The 22123-nt window shown below is 40.8% G+C and overlaps 1 protein-coding gene across 1 annotated transcript in view; it reads right to left on the bottom strand.

Moving 5' to 3' along the window:
- The window catches only part of LOC126481964 (sel1-repeat-containing protein YbeT-like), a 290901-nt gene extending 268778 nt beyond the window's left edge, over nt 1-22123 (bottom strand). The window contains exons 1-3 of the mRNA XM_050105928.1: nt 21872-22123; nt 21650-21791; nt 21438-21570 (exon numbers count right to left, since the gene is read on the bottom strand). Of these exons, the coding sequence (XP_049961885.1) occupies nt 21438-21570; nt 21650-21791; nt 21872-21934 (338 nt within the window). The 5' untranslated portion in view covers nt 21935-22123. The remainder of the gene's footprint in view (nt 1-21437; nt 21571-21649; nt 21792-21871) is intronic.

Raw genomic sequence — 22123 nt, forward strand, 5'->3', positions numbered from 1 at the left:
GTCAAAAGGTCCTAAAACATCCAACACTAGCATAGAAAATAGTTTTCCAGCTTCTGGTAGTCTCCATAACTGAATTTCTGATGGCTCGAAACTGTTGTTTGTGCACAGGGGATGCAACATCTTATCGACTGCTCTGCGTCACTGTGGTGCATTTTCCATCAAATTCTTTTAACTGCAGGTCTATCAACTGTTCTCTTCCCTTCATGTTCTGATAAGACATCGTTTCATGCTTCACATAATATTTTCATTCTCAATCCTGCAAAAACTACAACAGGAGGTCCACACTTTGTAGATCTGCATAGCAACCCTTCTTGCGATTGAAACTTAGGTTGTATTCAAGAAAATTGACACTCAAAGTCAGCTTACTTTACCTTTACCCAAATGCCTGGCTTCCACTTACTACCTATAAAACTGCTATCTTTCTGCTTAGGGCACCATCATTCATATGTCTGACTCCTGACTTATGAATTACTTCACAACTAAACTAACTTAATTTTAACAACTATCTACTTAATAGACTTGATGGATGTTTCAGCCCTAATAATAATTTTAAAGATGCATGGTCTTTAGTCACTTTAAATTTCCAATCAATTGCAATGAAAATAAGAGGTTCTGTAAATAATTGCTAACATTTCTTTTTCAGTTGTCTACTAATTAGTCTCAGTCTTATTCAACTGTCTGGAGGCACATGCTGTCAGATGTTCTTTCCCATCAAGATTCTGACTTAAAATGCAACCCAAAGCATTGCTGGAGCTATCATAAGAAAGTATGAATTCCTGTTCAGAGTCAAGGATGACACTATGTTATCCACTAAAAACCAACACCTTTTCATAGCAACTTCGTTAATGCCTGTGTAATTTCAATGAATCCCTTCATGAACTTATGATAATAATTGCATAATCCAATAAACAAATGTAACTGTTTAGTAGCTTGTAACAGCGGAAGTAAGTTGAGAATACTTCATTGTTCCATCTTGACTGAGAATGTGCCCAAGATAACTTACTGGTGTCTTAGCAGTGAAAGAGATAAGAGTTCAGTGAGGTTTCGAGATTACAGCTGGATCATATTGACGTCTTGCCACAACATTTCGTCTGACAATCGTCCAGCCATCTTCAGGGGAGTGCCAGCCACTGGAGACTGCAAGGTCCCAGCATTGGCTTTATAGGAAAAATTGGCGCAGAAACGTATGCGCATTGGCGGCCGTCAGAGGAGCGTCCTCTACCGAAATCCGCGCCCTCTGCAAATACTGTGTTATCTGTGTTGCGCAGCCACATGAAACCTACATGTTCGCCCTGTGTTGGACATACCGACGTAACAGTTACGGAAAATATGAGTTTGTCAGGTTCGATAGTATCTGAATACCTCAGATCAGTCAGTACAAATAGCTACATTAATATGAGTATGACACTCACAGCACTAGCAGAAGTAATGTCCACCATAAGATACGTAATACCAAAACATCCTAGTAGCTGTTGAATAAACAGTGTGCCACTGAGTTTAGTGACATTTTAAGTTGACATGTGGAAAAATCGGGTCTACTCCCGGATGTTTGTGTCGCTCTGGCACAATATTTCGAACACATAACTCGTTGCCTTCTTCAGGTGCTACCTGAGACTGCCGTGTTGGAGGATCTTGTCCAGTATTTATGCCCAGAGGGCGCTGGGTGCTCTCTTTGCCGTCCGCGCCCGCCTGGCGCTGCTTGTAATGTGTTGTCTCTTCCCCGGTGTTCCCTTGGACGTCCGCGCCCGACTTGGGCGCCATCTGTGGCAGCTCTCTCAGGCCTGTCCTGTGTCGGGCGTTCCGTTCGTGGTCCGCGCCCGCCAGGTGCTGCTCCTGAGGTTTTTACCCCTCCCTGGTGCTCCCACAGACGTCCGCACCCGGATCGTCCATCATCTGTGGTCGTGGCAGTTGTCTGGGGCCGGACCCGCTTGTGGCATCCCGTTCTTTGTCCGCGCCCGCTTGGCGTGGCTCCCAAGGTGTTGGCACTTCCCTGGTGCTCCGACGGACGTCCGCGCCCGCCTAGTCCACCATCTGCAGTTGTGGCAGCTGTCTGAGGCCCGTCTTGCGTCGGGGGCTCTGTTTGCGGTCCGCGCCCGCCTGGCGCTGCTTGTAAGGTGTTGTTTCTTCCCCGGTGCTCCCTCAGACGTCCGCGCCCGACTTGGTCTCCATCTGTGGCAGCTCTCTGAGGCCTGTCCTCTGTTGGGCGCTCCATTCGCGGTCCGCGCCCGCCTAGCGCTGATCCTGCGGTGTTGGCACTTCCCTGGTGCTCCGACGGTCGTCCATGCTCGGCTCGTCCATCATCTGCGGTCGTGGCGGCTGTCAGAGGCCCGTCCTGCATCAGGAGTTGTGTTCGCGGTCCGCACCCGCCTGGCGCTACTCCTGCAGTGTTACTACTTCTTGAGGAGTTTGTTGGTTCATTTCGTTGGGCCCTAATAAGCTCCAGAGCCGGACTCCACGCCAAGCTGAGCTGGTAACCGCTGTCTCGGTTTATTAGGATGCCAGTAACCTTGTTCCTACAACGGCTAAGGCAGCTACACATCGTGGACTCTGACATCATGGTGAGTTTCGATGTGGTGTCGCTCTTCACACAAGTGCCACTCACTGATTCACTCAATATCACTGGACAGAAGTTCGATGGTGCCCTGCTTGACCTGTTCAAGCATGTACTGACCTCAACATATTTTCTTTATGGGGGTCAATTTTATGAGCAAACGGAAGGAGTGGCAATGGGCAGCCCTTTATCACCAGTGGTAGCCAACCTTTTCATGGAAAGGTACGAAGAGGAGGCACTTGCATCAGCCACTTATCAACCCAAGTGCTTTCTTAGGTATGTCAATGACACTTTTGTCATTTGGCCCCATGGTAGGAGAAGCTAGATGACTTTTTGGAACATCTAAATTCACATCACCCAAGTATAAAATTTACTATGGAGCTAGAGAACGATGGACAACTCCCATTCTTGGATGTCCTGGTCAAGAGGAAGGCAGATGGCACTTCGGGGCACAGTGTGTATCGTAAGCCCACCCACACTGACTTATACCTTCAAGCCAGTAGCTGCCACCACCCGGCACAGAAGAATGGAGTCTTGAAAATATTAGTTCACAGGGCTCGAGCTCTGTCAGATAAGGAAAGTCTGGCCACAGAGATTGAACATCTACAGCTGGTGTTCAGCAGAAATGGATACTCCTCCACAGACATCCAAAGGGCACTTCGTACTACCAGTCAACCACATGGTACACAAGAGGAGCCAGAGGAGGCGAAGAAGGTGGTATACCTGCCATATGCTGGACCTATTTCTGCAAAGATCAGCAGAATTCTTTCAAAATATGATATAAAGAGTATCTTCTGTCCACCCTCCAAAATTGGGACCATGCTAGGGAGTGTGAAGGACGACCTGGGGCTACGTAAACCAGGCATTTACAACATCCCGTGCCAGTGTGGAAAGTCATACATTGGCCAGACAACCAGAACGGTGGACATCAGGTGCAAAGAACACCAGAGGCACACCAGACTCAGACAGGCAACAAAATCTGCCATAGCGGAGCACTGTCTGGAGCTTGGCCACTCAATGGACTACAACAACACCAAATTTGTGACACAGACGCCAAGATTTTGGGACAGTGTCATAAAGGAGGCTATCGAGATCAAGGTCACTGACAACCTAATAAACCAAGACAGCGGTTACCAGCTCAGCTCGGCGTGGAGTCCGGCTCTGGAGCTTATTAGGGCTCAACGAAATAAACCAACAAACTCCTCAAGAAGTAGTAACACTGCAGGAGTAGCGCCAGGTGGGTGCGGACCGCGAACACATCTCCTGATGCAGGACGGGCCTCTGACAGCCGCCACGACCGCAGATGATGGACGAGCCGAGCATGGACGACCGTCGGAGCACCAGGGAAGTGCCAACACCACAGGATCAGCGCTAGGCGGGCGCGGACCGCGAATGGAGCGCCCAACAAAGGATAGGCCTCAGAGAGCTGCCACAGATGGAGACCAAGTCGGGCGCGGACGTCTGAGGGAGCACTGGGGAAGAAACAACACCTTACAAGCAGCGCCAGGCGGGCGCGGACCGCAAACAGAGCCCCGACGCAAGACGGGCCCCAGACAGCTGCCACAACTGCAGATGGTGGACTAGGCGGGCGCGGACGTCCGTTGGAGCACCAGGGAAGTGCCAACACCTTGGGAGCAACGCCAAGCGGGCGCGGACAACGAACGGAATGCCACATGCGGGTCCAGCCCCAGACAACTGCCACGACCACAGATGGTGGACGATCCGGGCGCGGACGTCCGTGGGAGCACCAGAGAGGGGTAAAAACCCCAGGAGCAGCACCTGGCGGGCGCGAACTGCGAAGGGAACGCCCGACACAGGACAGGCCTGAGAGAGCTGCCACAGATGGCGCCCAAGTCGGGCGCGGACGTCCGAGGGAACACCGGGGAAGAGACAACACATTACAAGCAGCGCCAGGCGGGCGCGGACGGCAAAGAGAGCACCCAGCGCCCTCTGGGCATAAATACTGGACAAGATCCTACAACACGGCAGTCTCAGGTAGCACCTGAAGAAGGCAACGAGTTATGTGTTCGAAATATTGTGCCAGAGCGACACAAACATCCGGCAGTAGACCCGATTTTTCCACATGTCAAGATCTCGCTGGCAAAGCCTGAAGAGTTATGACATTTTAAGTTATTTATGTAACATTTCCTGAACAGTTGAAATATGCTAAAGTTAAGTCTTTGTATAAGAAGGGAGGTAAGGAAATAAAGATATACTTCTATCCAATTATATTTTTACCCATATTTTCAAAAATTTTAGAAAAGAGGACATACAGTGGTCTTCTTAACCATCTGACCCCAAATAACGTATTATCCAAGTCACAATTCGGATTTCTAAAGGGTTCCAATCCTGAGAAGGCTATCTACACATACAGTAAGAATGTACTTAATTCATTAGACAATAAATTTCATGCTACTGGTATATTCTGTGATCTGTCAAAGGCATTTAAATGTGTACATCACTATATCTTTTGAAGTAATTTAGAATATTTCGTTGTAACAGGAAGTGCTGCAAAATGGTTCAAATCCTATATCTCTGACAGAAAACAAAGGGCGTCAATAGGAAAGAAATGTGTATTAAGCTATTAACCATCATTCAACTGGAAACAGATAACATGTGGTCTTCCCCAAGGTTCCATCTTAGGTCCCTTACTTTTTCTTGTGTATATCAATGACCTTTCATCAGTAACACTACCAGATACCAAGTTTCTTTTGTTTGCAGATGAGACAAACATTGCCATAAATATCAATCCAAGTATAGCCTTAGATAGTTGGGCTAATGAAATTTTCCTACCCAATTCTCTGTCACTAAACCTTGAAAAAGCACATCATATGCAGTTCAGAACTTGTAAAAGATTTCCTGCCAGTGAATACTTAACATATGATGACAAATAGAAAAAATTGAGAGTGTTATATTCTTAGGATTACAGCTTGATGATAAAATTAACTGAAAGCAGCTGAAGCACCTGAACAAATCTGTACTTGCCAAGTGAAAGTTATTAGTCATTGATGATATAAAAATAAAAGAGCTAGCATACTACACTTACTTTCATTCCATAATGTTATACAGTATTATTTTCTGGGGTAACTCATCAAGCCAAAATGGAGTTTTCTGAGCCAAAAAAAGCGCAATACGAATTATTTGTGGTGTGAATTCAAGAACGTCCTGCAGATGGCTGTTTAATGAACTGGCCATACTAACTACTGCTTCCCAATGTATTTATTCCTCAATGAAATTTGTCATTAAAGTATATCTTCTTGTCAAACCAACAGCTCAGCTCATGGAATCAGTACTAGAAATAAAAACAAGTTCCACAAAGATTTGAAGTCACTTACTTTGGTTCAGAAAGGTGTCCACTATTGAGCAACACACTTTTCGATAACAAGCCAGCAGTGATAAAAGCTTAACTAATAATAAAATTCAGTTTGAGAAGAGTTTAAAGGATTTAGTGGTGGCCAACTACTTCTACTCCACTGATGAATTTCTTAGCAGATCCGATTGATGAGTGAATGTTAATAATAATATCACTTAATGTGAATATAGAACATAATCTGTCTTCTGTACAAATTTTGTGCAGTAATTCGATAACTGTAAAGAAGTGGTATAAAATGTTTTTTATTCTATTTCATGACGTGTGGCTACAGTAGTCTACAAATTATTATATTCACCTAATTGTATTGAACATTTATATTTAGTGACAAGTTTTACATCCTTTTAGATGTAAATAAATATCCTTAAGATTTAATTTTATTTTATTTTTGACCGATTCCACATCCACAAGGACAATTTCATTTAGATCTGTTCTTATTTTGAAAATATTTTTTGTGTATTCTTGTTTTCTGACAAGTTCCACATTGCAGACGATCTCCTCACTATGAATCAATTGGAAAGAAAAGGACATGTAATCTAATCTAATCAAAGCTACTGTGACAACCATGAGATTGGCCAATCAACTAAGTGCAGTGCTAAGTGTTGTGTTAAATGCTACCTTACTCAGTTCGCTTTTGTTTGTTGTCTTGTAATGTTTTGTTACTGTTGTGTACATAGTTCTGAGTAGTCAGCGCGTACACAACTTTCCCACTAGAGCGCGCCCCGCTAAGCACAACAGCGCAGGCGCAGCACTCATCTGTCTCCGCTCTACGAGATGGCGCTGCCATAAAGACGGACCAAATTCTGCTTCCGCCGATTCGCCTATTAATATGTAGCGCAGCCAATGAGATTGCTGCTAACGTAGAACCTTCTCTCCTAGCAAATCACACTCACGCAGTGATACCTGAACGCTCGAGGTATTATAACGAGTGTACAGACCTCCGATTAGTCAATCTGCATCAGTCTGCATCAGTCTGCATTAGTCTGCGCCTAATAAGATTACCGTATTCCTGTACATAGCCATGAAGATAAATGTATAGACACTTTGCCAAGTATCAGAGATATGTGAGAATAAGATTAAAATACCAAGGCCAAAGGAACTTCAGATTGTCAATTGTAACAGCATCCAGAATCAAGTTACGTAATATCTATGATTTTTATTATTTTAATAAATGTGTGTGAAAATTAATCAAGTTCTGTTTAAAGTTGGTCACCGTCAATCTGCTACTCTAAGCGTGCAAGTGGCATTTCTATCGTCTGACCTAACGGCAGAAGATAAACACGCCATGATAAGACCACAAGACATATTGCTGACACTCGCCTACTTCGTTAGAGCGACAAGTCAAATAATCTGATGGTGTGTGTACCGAAGGTCTTACAGTATGCGTGCCACAGTTACTGTCAACCTACTCAAAGTGTATAAATCTTCAATAAATCGTTATTATGATTTACCATATATCATTTCCTCATTTGTACTTAGGGTACCAGTAAAGTTTATACCCTACAAGCTCATCAGCTGCTCCAGTTCTACTCTGTTACTACTTTCAGCCAAGAGATTTCGGTTAAAGTCGCCTAGTAATATGACTGATTTTTCTTACAATTTTGACAAGACTGCTTCACTCTTTTTCCCTGATTCCTACAGGTGCACTGTAAATTTATAATAAGACAACCGATTTCTATTTATTAGCAATTTTAAATCACACACTTCAAACTGTTGCTCAATACTGCTTAAGTCTAGGGCTCTAAATACCACATTATTTCTAGTATAAATCAGTATTCCACCTTTCTCCATGGTAGATCTACGATAATGAGGTGCTAAACTGAATTTGTTAATGTACAACATATGTTTTGGTCCTGTCCTCCTCAGTTGCGCGTAATACTACGGTATGTTGATGATTTTCACTTATGGACCGTCTGACAGCAACTGAATAAAACACAATTTTAGTGCCATACGCGTTTCGCCTTTATTTTCTGCAAGGCATCATCAGTGGCAGGTTGCGTAGACAGTTTCTTACATATTACGCTCCTGTTGCATTTTTGGTCTTGTTCTTCTTCCTATGAGCGCTAATTTGCTGTTTTTTCTGCATTCCACAGCACTATGCACTGAACGCTTTTTTTAATGCCAAAAAAAGCGTTCAGTGCATAGTGCTGTGGAATGCAACTGCTCTTCCAAGTCCTTTGCTGTCTCTGACAGAATTACAATGTCATCGGCGAACCTCAAAGTTTTTACTTCTTCTCCATGAATTTTAATACCTACTCCGAATTTTTCTTTTGTTTCCTTTACTGCTTGCTCAATATACAGATTGAATAACATCGGGGAGAGGCTACAACCCTGTCTCACTCCTTTCCCAACCACTGCTTCCCTTTCATGCCCCTCGACTCTTATAACTGCCATCTGGTTTCTGTACAAATTGTAAATAGCCTTTTGCTCCCTGTATTTTACCCCTGCCACCTTCAAAATTTGAAAGAGAGTATTCCAGTTAACGTTGTCAAAAGCTTTCTCTAAGTCTACAAATGCTAGAAACGTAGGTTTGCCTTTTCTTAATCTTTCTTCTAAGATAAGTCGTAAGGTTAGTATTGCCTCACGTGTTCCAACATTTCTACGGAATCCAAACTGATCTTCCCCGAGGTCCTCTTCTACCAGTTTTTCCATTCGTCTGTAAAGAATTCGCATTAGTATTTTGCAGCTGTGACTTATTAAACTGATAGTTCGGTAATTTTCACATCTGTCAACACCTGCTTTCTTTGGGATTGGAATAATTATATTCTTCTTGAAGTCTGTGGGTATTTCGCCTGTCTCATACATCTTGCTCACCAGATGGTAGAGTTTTGTCATGACTGGCTCTCCCAAGGCCATCAGTAGTTCTAATGGAATGTTGTCTACTCCCGGGGCCTTGTTTCGACTCAGGTCTTTCAGTGCTCTGTCAAACTCTTCACGCAGTATCTTATCTCCCATTTCATCTTCATCTACATCCTCTTCCATTTCCATAATATTGTCCTCAAGTACATCGCCCTTGTATAAACGCTCTATATACTCCTTCCACCTTTCTGCCTTCCCTTCTTTGCTTAGAACTGGGTTGCCATCTGAGCTCTTGATATTCATACAAGTGGTTCTCTTCTCTCCAAAGGTCTCTTTAATTTTCCTGTAGGCAGTATCTATCTTACCCCTAGTGAGACAAGCCTCTACATCCTTACATTTGTCCTCTAGCCATTCCTGCTTAGCCATTTTGCACGTCCTGTCGATCTCATTTTTGAGACGTTTGTATTCCTTTTTGCCTGCTTCATTTACTGCATTTTTATATTTTCTCCTTTCATCAATTAAATTCAATATTTCTTCTGTTACCCAAGGATTTCTATTAGCCCTCGTCTTTTTACCTACTTGATCCTCTGCTGCCTTCAGTACTTCATCCCTCAAAGCTACCCATTCTTCTTCTACTGTATTTCTTTCCCCCATTCCTGTCAATTGTTCCCTTATGCTCTCCCTGAAACTCTCTACAACCTCTGGTTCTTTCAGTTTATCCAGGTCCCATCTCCTTAAATTCCCGCCTTTTTTCAGTTTCTTCAGTTTCAATCTGCAGTTCATAACCAATAGATTGTGGTCAGAATCCACATCTGCCCCTGGAAATGTCTTACAATTTAAAACCTGGTTCCTAAATCTCTGTCTTACCATTATGTAATCTATCTGATACCTTTTAGTATCTCCAGGATTCTTCCAGGTATACAACCTTCTTTCATGATTCTTGAACCAAGTGTTAGCTATGATTAAGTTATGCTCTGTGCAAAATTCTACAAGGCGGCTTCCTCTTTCATTTCTTCCCCCCAATCCATATCCACCTACTACGTTTCCTTCTCTCCCTTTTCCTACTGACGAATTCCAGCCACCCATGACTATTAAATTTTCGTCTCCCTTCACTACCTGAATAATTTCTTTTATCTAGTCATACATTTCATCAATTTCTTCATCATCTGCAGAGATAGTTGGCATATAAATTTGTACTACTGTAGTAGGCATGGGCTTTGTGTCTATCTTGGCAACAATAATGCGTTCACTATGCTGTTTGTAGTAGCTAACCCGCACTCCTATTTTTTTATTCATTATTAAACCTACTCCTGCATTACCCCTATTTGATTTTGTATTTATAACCCTGTAATCACCTGACCAAAAGTCTTGTTCCTCCTGCCACCGAACTTCACTAATTCCCACTATATCTAACTTTAACCTATCCATTTCCCTTTTTAAATTTTCTAACCTACCTGCCCGATTAAGGGATCTGACACTCCACGCTCCGATCTGTAGAATGCCAGTTTTCTTTCTCCTGATAACGACGTCCTCTTGAGTAGTCCCCGCCCGGAGATCCGAATGGGGGACTATTTTACCTCCGGAATATTTTACCCAAGAGGACGCCATCATCATTTAATAATACAGTAAAGCTGCATGCCCTCGGGAAAAATTACGGCTGTAGTTTCCCCTTGCTTTCAGCCGTTCGCAGTACCAGCACAGCAAGGCCGTTTTGGTTAATGTTACAAGGCCAGATCAGTCAATCATCCAGACTGTTGCCCCTGCAGCTACTGAAAAGGCTGCTGCCCCTAATCAGGAACCACATGTTTGTCTGGCCTCTCAACAGATACCCCTCCGTTGTGGTTGCACCTACGGTACGGCCCTCTGTATCGCTGAGGCACGCAAGCCTCCCCACCAACGGCAAGGTCCATGGTTCATGGGGGCAGAGTTAGGGATGTAAAAAAAGGGAACTAGCTTTTTGACTTGTCTGGCAGCTTCGAAGACATTTAAATCAAAACATAGTGACATGTTCAAGCTTTCTTACTTGTTAGTATTAATGTCTATGTCATGTAATATAATGCATCATGTCAAGTAAAATAACATGATACATGATGTCATGTCATATAACACGACACATGCCATCATGTCATCCAGCATGGCATCTGCCATATTGTGCAGTATGACATAACATGTCATTTATGTTTGGGATGCATATTTCCCCACTTTCGGATATTTCATATTACAGATGCACCACCACTATTGTAGATGCATCCCAGCTTTAGAAGCACATAAATTTGTGACTATTTGTTCTTACACCCATCGCCATATATGTAACAGGGAGTATATTTGGAGAAGAAATGGCCACTTGAGGAAAAAATAAACTCCCACCCACAAACCCAAAAACTGTTTTAACATTCTCATAGAAACAAATCCACCTTCAGAAAGTTTATCCCCCCAGAAAACCTTTTTAGCTTTTACCTGTATGCCCTTCAGTCACGTGATACTATATATTGTTTACAATGGCCGGTCATTTTCTGGATTTTTGGCACTTAATCAGAGACTTTGCAAATTGCAGGTGCAAAATGCAGGTGCACCAACACCTCACAGCTGGGGAAGTAAGAAAGTGTAAATATGTCAAAATGTTTTGATTGAAATGTCTTTGAATGAAGCTGCTAAATAAGTTGAAAAGGCAGTTCCCTTCTTTTAGATCATAACTCTGCCCAGGGCATATTCGCCTTTTTATGCTATGATAGGAGCACTTTTCATTCTGTTTCCCAACCTTTACTTGAGCATAATTTTGATATTTGACCAACATAGCTTGGCAATCAATTTAGATTTTTGTTGACTCAGGCGATGACTAATTCAGTATAGGTTTTTTATTGTCTTTCGAATCATCTTGCTTATATCATGCCAACGAATAAAGCTTTCACTAAACACCAGAACAACCATTAATTACATGTATTTTTATACCTTCTTACAAAATTTGAACCTATTCGCATAAGTTTGAAACATAGACATGAAGCGGTAATAAGCTCACAAAAAACGTGTCTTTTTGCATGTAAAATCCGAATGAAGCTAGATTTTTGAAAGATAGTTTAAAATTTTATCGTAAGAATGCATTTTTTTATTTGTGTGATTCACTTCAAACATTTTCCGTGAATTCAATTCATGTAAGAATGAATTTTATATACCACAACTAGCTCAGCTTTAAGTCAATGTATCTCATCAATGGATAAAGACTACAGAATAAAAAAATCCGTTTTTATTTTATGTATTTATCTACCTTCATGCAAAGTTTGAAACAATTTGTATAAGTTTAAAGTACAGAAGTGATGCACTTCAGAAACCTCCAAGAAAAACATGTTTCTGGCATTTTTTGCACATAAAATCTTAACTGTGTATGCACAAATGTTACCAATAGCTGAGCATTAATTTCAGCTCAATTAAAATCTTTCACAAAAGGAATTAATAGATTCTCACAATTTGCTTGGGTGCCAGCTTCAGTTCATCATACAAATCTTGCTTACTATACTGTACTATAACATGGCTACAGTAAGACAGATCGCTACATAAATGGTGGCTGGTCCAGGCTAAACCATCATGTTCCTAGCTGAAATAAGAATCAATCAACAAGCCCCACCTGTCCCATGCACCTCCAAGCCGCAATTCTGTATGTGGCCTCTTCAGACATAGATGTTTCAGTGCTTTCGCACTGGAACGATTGCAGATCGCTATTCATGAATTATCTTAAGATGGTTCCATATACAATTTGCTGTAGAATTTGCAGCTTGTCAAATTCCATACTATTCAAAATAAAAAGCACCGTTTTTGCATTAAGCTCATCCCACATGCTCTGTACATCTGCCCTGTCAACTGGCCCTGCTTTACTTCTGTCAGTGAAGTCCAGCGATTTTTCGGCATGAAAGATAATTTCCATTTGATATTATTAAAACTGAAAATTACGTCCATCAACTTTCTGGATACTGAAAATCTTTGTTCGATTCATCTTTTGCCTTTTCACTTTCACAGAGATAATCTTCGCTGTAACTGAACTCTCTTCAATGAACTGATTGACACGAAGTAAATAAAACGTTATCCCAGTTAATAAAAGCGTTTTACTGTGGCCATAACCTGTTAGACAGACTGTACGCAAGTTATTACAGTTTGGAGTGAATAAGTTTTATTACTTGGGCAAAAGAAAGGTCCTTCAAATAAAAGAAACAGAACGTTTTTATTAACAACGACAAAAACATATGCAAACAAATAAAAGCTCGTGTGTTAGTCGCAAGCGGCGAAGATATAAAAACATCAGAAGCACAACTAAGATATTGTCCTCCTACACACAGGTATCACACGATAATCAGCACAACAGTCATATTACATAATATTGTACTATCTGACATTCATGGAAGCGAAGTAGGAGTAATTAGAAAAATCGGAGAATCGAATTTTAGTATCTAAGGTGTCACCAAATCCAGCACTTCTCTCAAGGAAGTACTGAAAGGATGTGACAAGATATTAAAGTATGGTAGTGGCTGTGTGTTAATTGGAGCTGCAAACGATGTTTATAGGAATGACAGCAAATGTGTAGGAATTCTCTTAGGGGAGCTTTGCAAAAAACATTTGAAGTGAATTACTTTATTGTTAGTATACCTCACAGACATAATATCATGAAAAATTCATGTCTTAGTCTTGGAATAAAGTCCAAAAACAAAAGCCTTGAAAAGTTCTGCAGTGATTTTTGCATATGCAACAATTCTTTGTGCAGACAGTTCTGTAAGAGGCCACTTAACCAGGAATTGTCTCTACAGGGACAATAACGACATAGAAGCAACGACAACTGAAAACTGAAGTTCATTAAATCATATATTGATGCGATTATTGAAGCAATTCATCTGTGAAATCCCCGGTCACTAGACACTAATGTCAGGTCATGTACAATTGAAGTCATGGCACCCAGTAAAGCAAACGTCATGCCATGTATATCAGAAGTCGGACCAACTGCAGCAGAATCGAGGTCATCTGCAGAAGACGCCTGTGCACCTAGAGAAGAGGCCATTTCGCCTCTAGGAGAAGCCAGGTTATCTCCAACACAGGTCTTACACTGGAAGCAATGGATCCTACACTGTCAGCAGAAGACCCTACACCAGCAGCAAAAGAGTAGTAGTATAGGAAGCTACACTGTTAGCAGCAATAGTAGAATAAGACCCTTCGCTGGCAGCTGAAGTTCCATCCTCACAAGTAGCAGTTGCAGTGTGCATTACAGATACGACACAACAGAATCTATTTATAACTGTTACCAGTCTATGTGCTAGAGATTTTCATATTTTAAGCTATAGCTGTAGCTTATCAAGAGTTTGAGAAATATAGATTTTGAACTTGGCCGGTCTGTGTGGCCGAGTTGTTCTAGGCGCTTCAGTCTGGAACCACGCGACCGCTACGGTCCCAGGTTCGAATCCTGCCTCGGGCATGGATGTGTGTGATGTCCTTAGGTTAGTTAGGCTTAAGTAGTTCTAAGTTCTAGGGGACTGATGACCTCAGATGTTAAGTCCCATAGTGCTCAGAACCATTTGAACCATTTTTTTTAATTTGAAGGTGCAATTAACGATGATTAAATTGACTCTTTTTCTATTATGGAGCGCTGGTGCAGGGATGTTGAATTAGTTATTGTTAAGATTAATCATTTTAGTTCAGCTCAGGCCCAGATCCTTTGGGGGGGGGGGGGGGGGATGGCGGACCGGGTTACCTGCCCAGGGTGGCAACTTGGCAACTTCAGGGGGTGCCATATTCATGTTCTTGAATAAGGCAATCTTCCAGAATGAGATTTTCACTCTGCAGCAGAGTCTGCGCTGATATGAAACTTCCTGGCTGATTAAAACTGTGTGCTGGACCGAGTTCGAGTCTCCAGCACACAGTTTTAATCTGCCAGGAAGTTTAATAAAGCAATCTTGTTTCACAAAGCACCTAGCATCCAGCATAAGTTGTTCTAATGGTTATTCATATGGTTTTGAAATGCATCCCTGTTGGTGTTTGAAAATTTTTGAACACATTCTAAAATGATTCCTGAACGAATTATAAGTTGATTTTCGAATGTGTGCAAAGTGTATGTGATGTCCCTGCCAGAGGAATCCTTGCCGCATCAAGAAAGAAAAAGCTTTCCCCACAGACAAAAGGGGACAGAGCTGAACACGCTAAGCCCAACAAACACAAACACGTGAATACATTCAGACTACCAGAGTGGAAATAAAAGGCTAACAGGTAAGAAAGATTACATATTATCCTCTTGGTGTATCTAAGAAATGAAATTTTGACAGAAAAATTTTGCTGGAATGCATGACTACTAAAGGCCAGTTGTACAGTCCCTTGTTAGCAGCTGCTATTCTCGGAATAGCGCGGAAAACGCGTTGTACGAACTCGCAGTAATGCCTAACCAGAGAATAAACGAAGGATAACTGACCCAGTGATTCTGGCAGGGTTAGTGAAGTTAACTGGAGAATAAACTTTGAAAATGACAGGAATAGTTACGGTGACGACATGATTGTTTGTTTGAATGATAAAGGAGAAGAAATGGGGAATCACACAAATTATATGGAAAAATATACGATTCCAAATTTATATATAAATTTCCTACTACTACTTTTCGATCTCATCCTTGTGAAACTGGAGTGTATGAATGAAATATGAAACTATTTCCTAACATGAAAGTTTTTCTTGTAGTAGGCCTAATAGGCGTTTGATATTGGTACTTTGTGAATTATATTCTGTCGTGTTATTTATGTAACCGAGGTAGATAAAATGACCATTTGTGCGAAAACAGTCTCGTTTATTGGGCGTGTGTTGCAACTACTATAATATTTGAAGGGTTGATTTCATTTTATGTAGCAGACAGTGACAAAATAGATCTAATCAAATCGAGAAACCACACCAGTCTTGGGTTACTGTTTGTAGTAACAACTTTTTTAGTATCAGACAATGACGTTTTGATTTTTCATGTAGCAAAACGTTTGACAAACTTTGATGAGGTAATAGATTCATTTGCAGAAAGGAAAGCACTCCGTGTAAAAGCAGTAGCAAGATTAGAGAGAAAAAATGCTGGGACCTATGGACTGAAGAAATGTAGCAAAACGTTTGACAAACTTTGATGAGGTAATAGATTCTTTCGCAGAAAGGAAAGCACTCCCTGTAAAAGAAGTAGCAAGATTAGAGAGAAAAAAATGCTAGGACCTACGGACTGAAGAAATGTAACAAAATGTTTGACAAACTTGGATGAGGTAATAGATTCTTTTGCAGAAAGGAAAGCACTCCGTGTAAAAGCAGTAGCAAGATTAGAGAGAAAAAATGCTGGGACCTATGGACTGAAGAAATGTAGCAAAACGTTTGACAAACTTTGATGAGGTAATAGATTCTTTCACAGAAAGGAAAGTACTCCGTCTAAAAGCAGTAGCAAGATTAGAGAGAAAAAAATGCTGGGACCTAAGGACTGAAGAACTGTTACTATCTTGCATGTCTCCTGTCTTTACTGGTTTTATGTTTCCTATTTTTAATTTTATGTCACACAAAAGTTATTAGCTAATACACAATAAACAGTGCAAATTTTTTGGAAGAATTCTTAATCTCATAGTCACAAATAAGCCCGTGCAGCATTAATTGTGAGCTTTTTTTTAAGGGAGTTAGAATGTCAAACTGGCTGACTGGCAGCAGGAGAAGCACCACAGGACGTTTTAATTTCCACTGTCCTGAGTATGTGTTTGATGGCTTCCATACAAAATATACCCATTTGAATTCCATGAAGTGAAACACAGCGAAGTGCGATAGAACATGCACTTTGGCACATTTAAGACCAAACCTGCCTTACATTTCCTCTAACATGAATGTTTTATATATCAACCTCCTCAGAAAGATGTACGCTACAAAATGAACGTTTTTCGAAAAATCCATTTTTTTAATTTTTGATATCCTATCTCAAGCGCTTGAGTGGAAGGTGGGGGGGGGGGGGGGGAGGGGCGTCACTATCAAGTTTTTGCCCCAGTTCAGATATATTGTTGATCTAGGGCTGGTTCAGCCAGGTAGTTCGATAGAAAGGATATCAAAAGTGGAGCAGTTTGCATTTTTATCAAATCCTTTGTTCGATATAAAAGGAAGTGTGAGACAGAAGCAATGAGAATCGAAAAGTATTTTGAAGCTGCTGTGATTCAGTTGAATGGGGAACTGGGTAAAATAATAATTACAGTAGCATGTAGATCACCTAGTAGAGTTACAGACATTTTCGTCAATAAGTTAACATTCTTGCGAGACGATATGTTTACTGAAATAGTCATTATAATTGTCTGTGGGGACTTCAGTGTAAACCTTTTGACTGAATGTTGATCAAAAGAGGTATTTCTTAATGTACGGTCCAGCTTCAATGAGTGGAGCATCTTAAAGAAAACGTATTTTCAAATTGTATACTGCAGAGATAGAAATTATTAATACTGATTTAGGGATATCTGATCATAATCCCACCATCCTCACAGTTCCAGTTACTCTTGTTAAAGAAATGGATGTATTTTCTTTATTTCTGGCGTCACCAGTCTTCTGACTGGTCTGATGTGGAATGCCACGAATTCCTCTTCATCTTAGAACAGGACTTCACACCCCCCCCCCCCCCCCCCCTCCCCACATCCTCAATTATTTGTTGGATGTGTTCCAACCTCTGTCTTCCCCTACAGTTTTTACCCTCTACAGGTCGCTCTAGTACCATGGAAGCCTGTCCCTGACATCTTAACATGTGTCCCATCATCCTAACCCGTCTTCTTGTCAATGTTTGCCACATGTTCCGTTCTTCGCCAAAGTTGCGTGAATCTCCTCATTCCTTACCTAATCAGTCCACCTAATTTTCAGCATCCTTCTATAGCACCACACCTCATACGCTTTGCTACTCTTCTTTTCTGGTTTTCCCACAGTCCATGACTCATTACCATACAATGCTGCTCTTCAAATGTATGTTCTCAGAAATCTCTTCCTCAACATCTTTTTTATAAAAAAAAATTGTGTAAGTTTAGAAATAGTCTAAGTAATGACTCCTGGTTAGAAGTTCTTTCACCATCATGCTCTAACAACGCTTGTAATTCTCTCTATTCAGTATTTACGACTCATTTTGAAATGTGTTTTTTGAAGGAATTGACCATAGTCCATTCATGTGTGACCAGTAAGTCAAGCACGTACACTAAGATTTTCTGTAGTACTCTAAGAAGGCTCAGTTTTGAAATGAAAAGATCTACAGAGATCCATTCTGTAGAATATATATAGACTTATGAGAAAATATATCAATAGGTACCTGCACAGGAAAAACATAATAAGACTGCAGGCAATAAGTCAAAGTCTGTATGAGGAATTGTAAAAACCAAAACAGGGAACAGTCATGAACTCACACTTATGAATGCTAATGACAATAAGACCTGCTAAATTATGTAAAGACCTGCTAAATTATGTAAACGATTACTTTATAAATTTTACAAACCAGTGTAAGCTTAAGTATTGTACATGTGCATATAGCATGAGTATGCTTCCAATTAGTGAAATCAAAGAAATAAAGGTGAGCAAAAACCTCAAAAATAAAATATCAGCAGGTGCAGTTGAAGTACCAGTGTCACTTATAATCTGTACAGTTTTAAAAACTGCAAAGCTCGAACCAATTATTCAAAATAACAGTCACAATCACATTATTTATTTTGCCGCCAACTGGTATCAAACTGGGATGGGGTCATCTTCAGTGCAATTTACACCATTTGGTCACTCGCTGGAGTCGTCACCCTGTGCACAGGCAGGGGGACGACTCCAGCGAGTGACCAAATGGTTTAAATTACCTTGAAGATGATCCCATTGTGGGTTGAAACTGGTTGGTGGCAAAATAAATAATGCGATTGTGACTGTTATTTTGAATAATTGATTATAAGTAAACCAATCGCTGTTATCTCCATACAACTATATTGTCTAAAAGTTTATGCAAAGCTCTAGGCTGACACTGCGAACTTATCATTTATCATTCAGTGGTGGAGTGTTCCCATTGTGTATTGTGTATTGAACTGGTGTCCTAGAAACGACAGAGAAGCTTCATCCCACCATAGCCCTCAGTGGTCGACAACCCCACAACAGGCCACAGCAGTCCATCCACCCGACTGCCATCCCACACTGAACCCAGGGTTACTGTGCAGTACGGCACCCAGCGGACCCTGGGAACGTCTCATACCAGACGACTGTAACCCTAAATGTTTGCGTGGTAGAGTAATGATGGTGTATACCAACGTGGAGACAGTGTTTGCGCAGGGATCGCCAACATAGGCGGAATATGGGGAACCAGCCCACATTCGCCGAGGCAGATGGAAAATCGCCTTAAAAACCATCCACTGCCTGGCCGGCACACTGGATTTCAACACAAATTCGCCAGGCGGATTCGTGCTGGGGACCGGCAAGCCTTCCCGCTTGGGAAGCAGTGCGTTAGACCACGTGGCTAGCTGGGCGTACTGAGTGTTCCCATATAGATTAAAAATTTCGAAAGCTATACTTTTGTTCTAGAATGATAATAGGCATAAAGCTAAAAGCTATTGATCCATATCAAACCTCTCAGCATTCTCTTAAGTGTTTGAGAGATTAATGAAACAAAAAAACCTACCAAGTGCTTAAATGACTGTGAACTACTGAACAATAATCAATACGGCGTTCAAATGGGTAGACGTAGAGAAAAAGCAGTAATGGATTACACAGATGAAATAATTAGAGACCTAGAAAATAGCAATAGTATTGGAAGAGTTAATTTACAGCTTTCTGAAACTTTCGATATTCTTAGTCAAGGAATACTTTTAGAAAAGCCAGAAACAATGGGGATAAAAATGATAGAAAATATGTAGTTTCAGTCATACTAGCAGAATAGGTCACAGGTTGTACAACTTGCATTAGCTCATTCTAATCAGATAAGTATCTGACACAAAGAAATTCGAAATAAGTGTATCACAGTGTAGTGTGTTAGCCCCCTTCTGTTCCTTATTTATATAAATGACACACAAATCGCAGAAATTGCAGCTAAGATCATGCTGTTTATGATGACATTTGTGTAATAGCGTCCAATGATAAGTAATCTCTGTCTACAACAAGTGATCATATTCTTAAGTCCATGCATCCATGGTTCAATTCCAACAGGCTGACTCTTAATGTGAACAAAACAAGTTGCATTCAACTAGGAAAAAGTGTGTGGTGTACAAAATTTTCCATGTATGTTGATCGAGTCTTAAATAGCAAAAAGCCACGTAACAAAACTCTCCCAGAGACTCAGTTAGGCAGGTTTTGGTCTGAGAATCGTTTCAAAAGTATGCTCCTGAGAATGTGCTACAGTGGCTTTGTTTGGTGACTTCTAATCCCTTGTAGCTTAAGAAATAGTTTCTTGGGGTAAAACTTATAGTCAATTAAATGATAACTTTACATTACCAGTACACAAAAGGGCTATTCAAATCTTGACATATAACTTTACAAGAGCATACTGCAAACCTCTACTTAAAAAGCTGTGTATGCTTAAACCAACCTCCCTGTACATACACAATGTTGATGACAAGAGCTTAATTTCGAGAACTGCAATTTAATAGCAATAACGATAGTTATAACACCCAAACTCCCTCCATGTAAAGTGAGAAGGAACGACTTGCATACAAAGATATATGAGCCACATTGACAATATAAGTTATAATATACTGCAAAGAAACATAAAGAGAATGGAGAAGGAAACAGCCTTCAGAACAGAGTTAAAAACATTTCTTGTTGAGGAATGTTTCTATGATGTGTGTGATTCTGTTAGCTTACAGAAATACTAGGCTATCATTTATTGTTTAGTACATTCTAATCTGTTCACAGATGTACTATCTATACCTGTGAGTCTCTTCATAAATAATGTTTCTGCTGATGGTGTCCTGTTTTCCCTGTTTCAGATGTATTTCAATACATCATCTCACTGAAAGAAATTAGTTGCAGATATACTTATGATGCATATAATGTTACCAGGTGCTGGGAAGAAATATTTTCAGAAGTGTACTGCTATATGTTCCTTTGCTTATATTTTTCAGAAGTGTAATACAATAAACTTTCATGTTTCAATAGAATAATAATTTTGTGTGGCTCAATGGACTGGTGAAAGCCTTTCAATTGGATACTGTTTGGCAACTTGTGTGTCCCTAAGCTATCCTTGCAATGCTACTGGCATAAGGGGACACAGTTTAATATGGAATCCAAACCACTTGTGATTACACTGATTATATGCCTTGTGCATAATTTAAGCTACTTATAGACAAGGTTCATGTGGTTTTCTTTCGAAATCATATACCGAGTGAGGTGGTTAAGGCTGTGTTGATGCACTGGACTCGCATTCAGGAGATGCAGGATTCAAGCCCCCAACCAGCCTTCTTCATTTGGGTTGTCCATGGTTTCCCCAAGTCGCTGAAGTGGTTCCATTGAAAAGGCCATGCCAACTTCCTGCCCCATCCTCGCCTGATCTGATCCTGGGTTGTATTTGTTTAATATATGTATATATTATTTATATACCTGTGCCAAATGGTCAAGGGAGAAATAAATAAAGAAAAATAATAAATGCAGATGTGCTGCCCAGATGAGTTACACTTCATAAAACTGTAACTACAAACTTACCTTTGAAAAATAATGGAAAAAGTTTATTAAAGAAAAATTCCCTCAAATCATAAATTTAGCGCCAGTACTCACCCATGCCGAAGGCCAGTTGGGTACCCATCCATATGCACAATAGCTAAATTGTAAGCTGCATGAGGATGCTCTTGTGCAACAGCTTCTTTCAGCCAATGTATCGCTAACGTAACATTTCTACGAACGCCGCTTCCTGTTTTGGAGGAAGTATTTGTTCATTATAAGCTAAAAGGTTTAATATTTCTCAAATAAGTAATGTGAAATTTGTTTACCAGTCAAATATTTCTGTGCTAAAACGCTCTGTGCTTCTGCATATCCAGTATAAGCGAAAAATCTTGCAACATAGAAATGTGCAGTCTCAGTGTGATAGTATTCGAAATAAACAGCTGCGCCTGTAACAACAATGGCTAAAATCTGGAGAGAAGAAATTTGAATGTTATCAGTCCAATCTTAGATCCTTTCGTTCAGTATCCGTCCTAAAAGATTAGACGTACATGTATGGTAACTATAAGAGGCGAATCAGCTTGCGAGTCATAAGGTTCCTCCTGCTGCATCATTATTTTACCGAGTTTTCCCTAGTACCTTCATGAATATTTCGGGTTCACAATTAACCTACAATAGTTAAGAAACATCATTACTATAAACCACCTAAAATTAAACAAGTTAATTAAAGTGCAAAGGAATAGTATAAGCTTTCGGCGCCGAGGCCTGATTCTATTGTTGGTCGAGGCAAGAAAACAGCTGAA

Source organism: Schistocerca serialis, chromosome 5, assembly GCF_023864345.2.
Source record: "Schistocerca serialis cubense isolate TAMUIC-IGC-003099 chromosome 5, iqSchSeri2.2, whole genome shotgun sequence".
NCBI classification, from domain to species: domain Eukaryota; kingdom Metazoa; phylum Arthropoda; class Insecta; order Orthoptera; family Acrididae; genus Schistocerca; species Schistocerca serialis.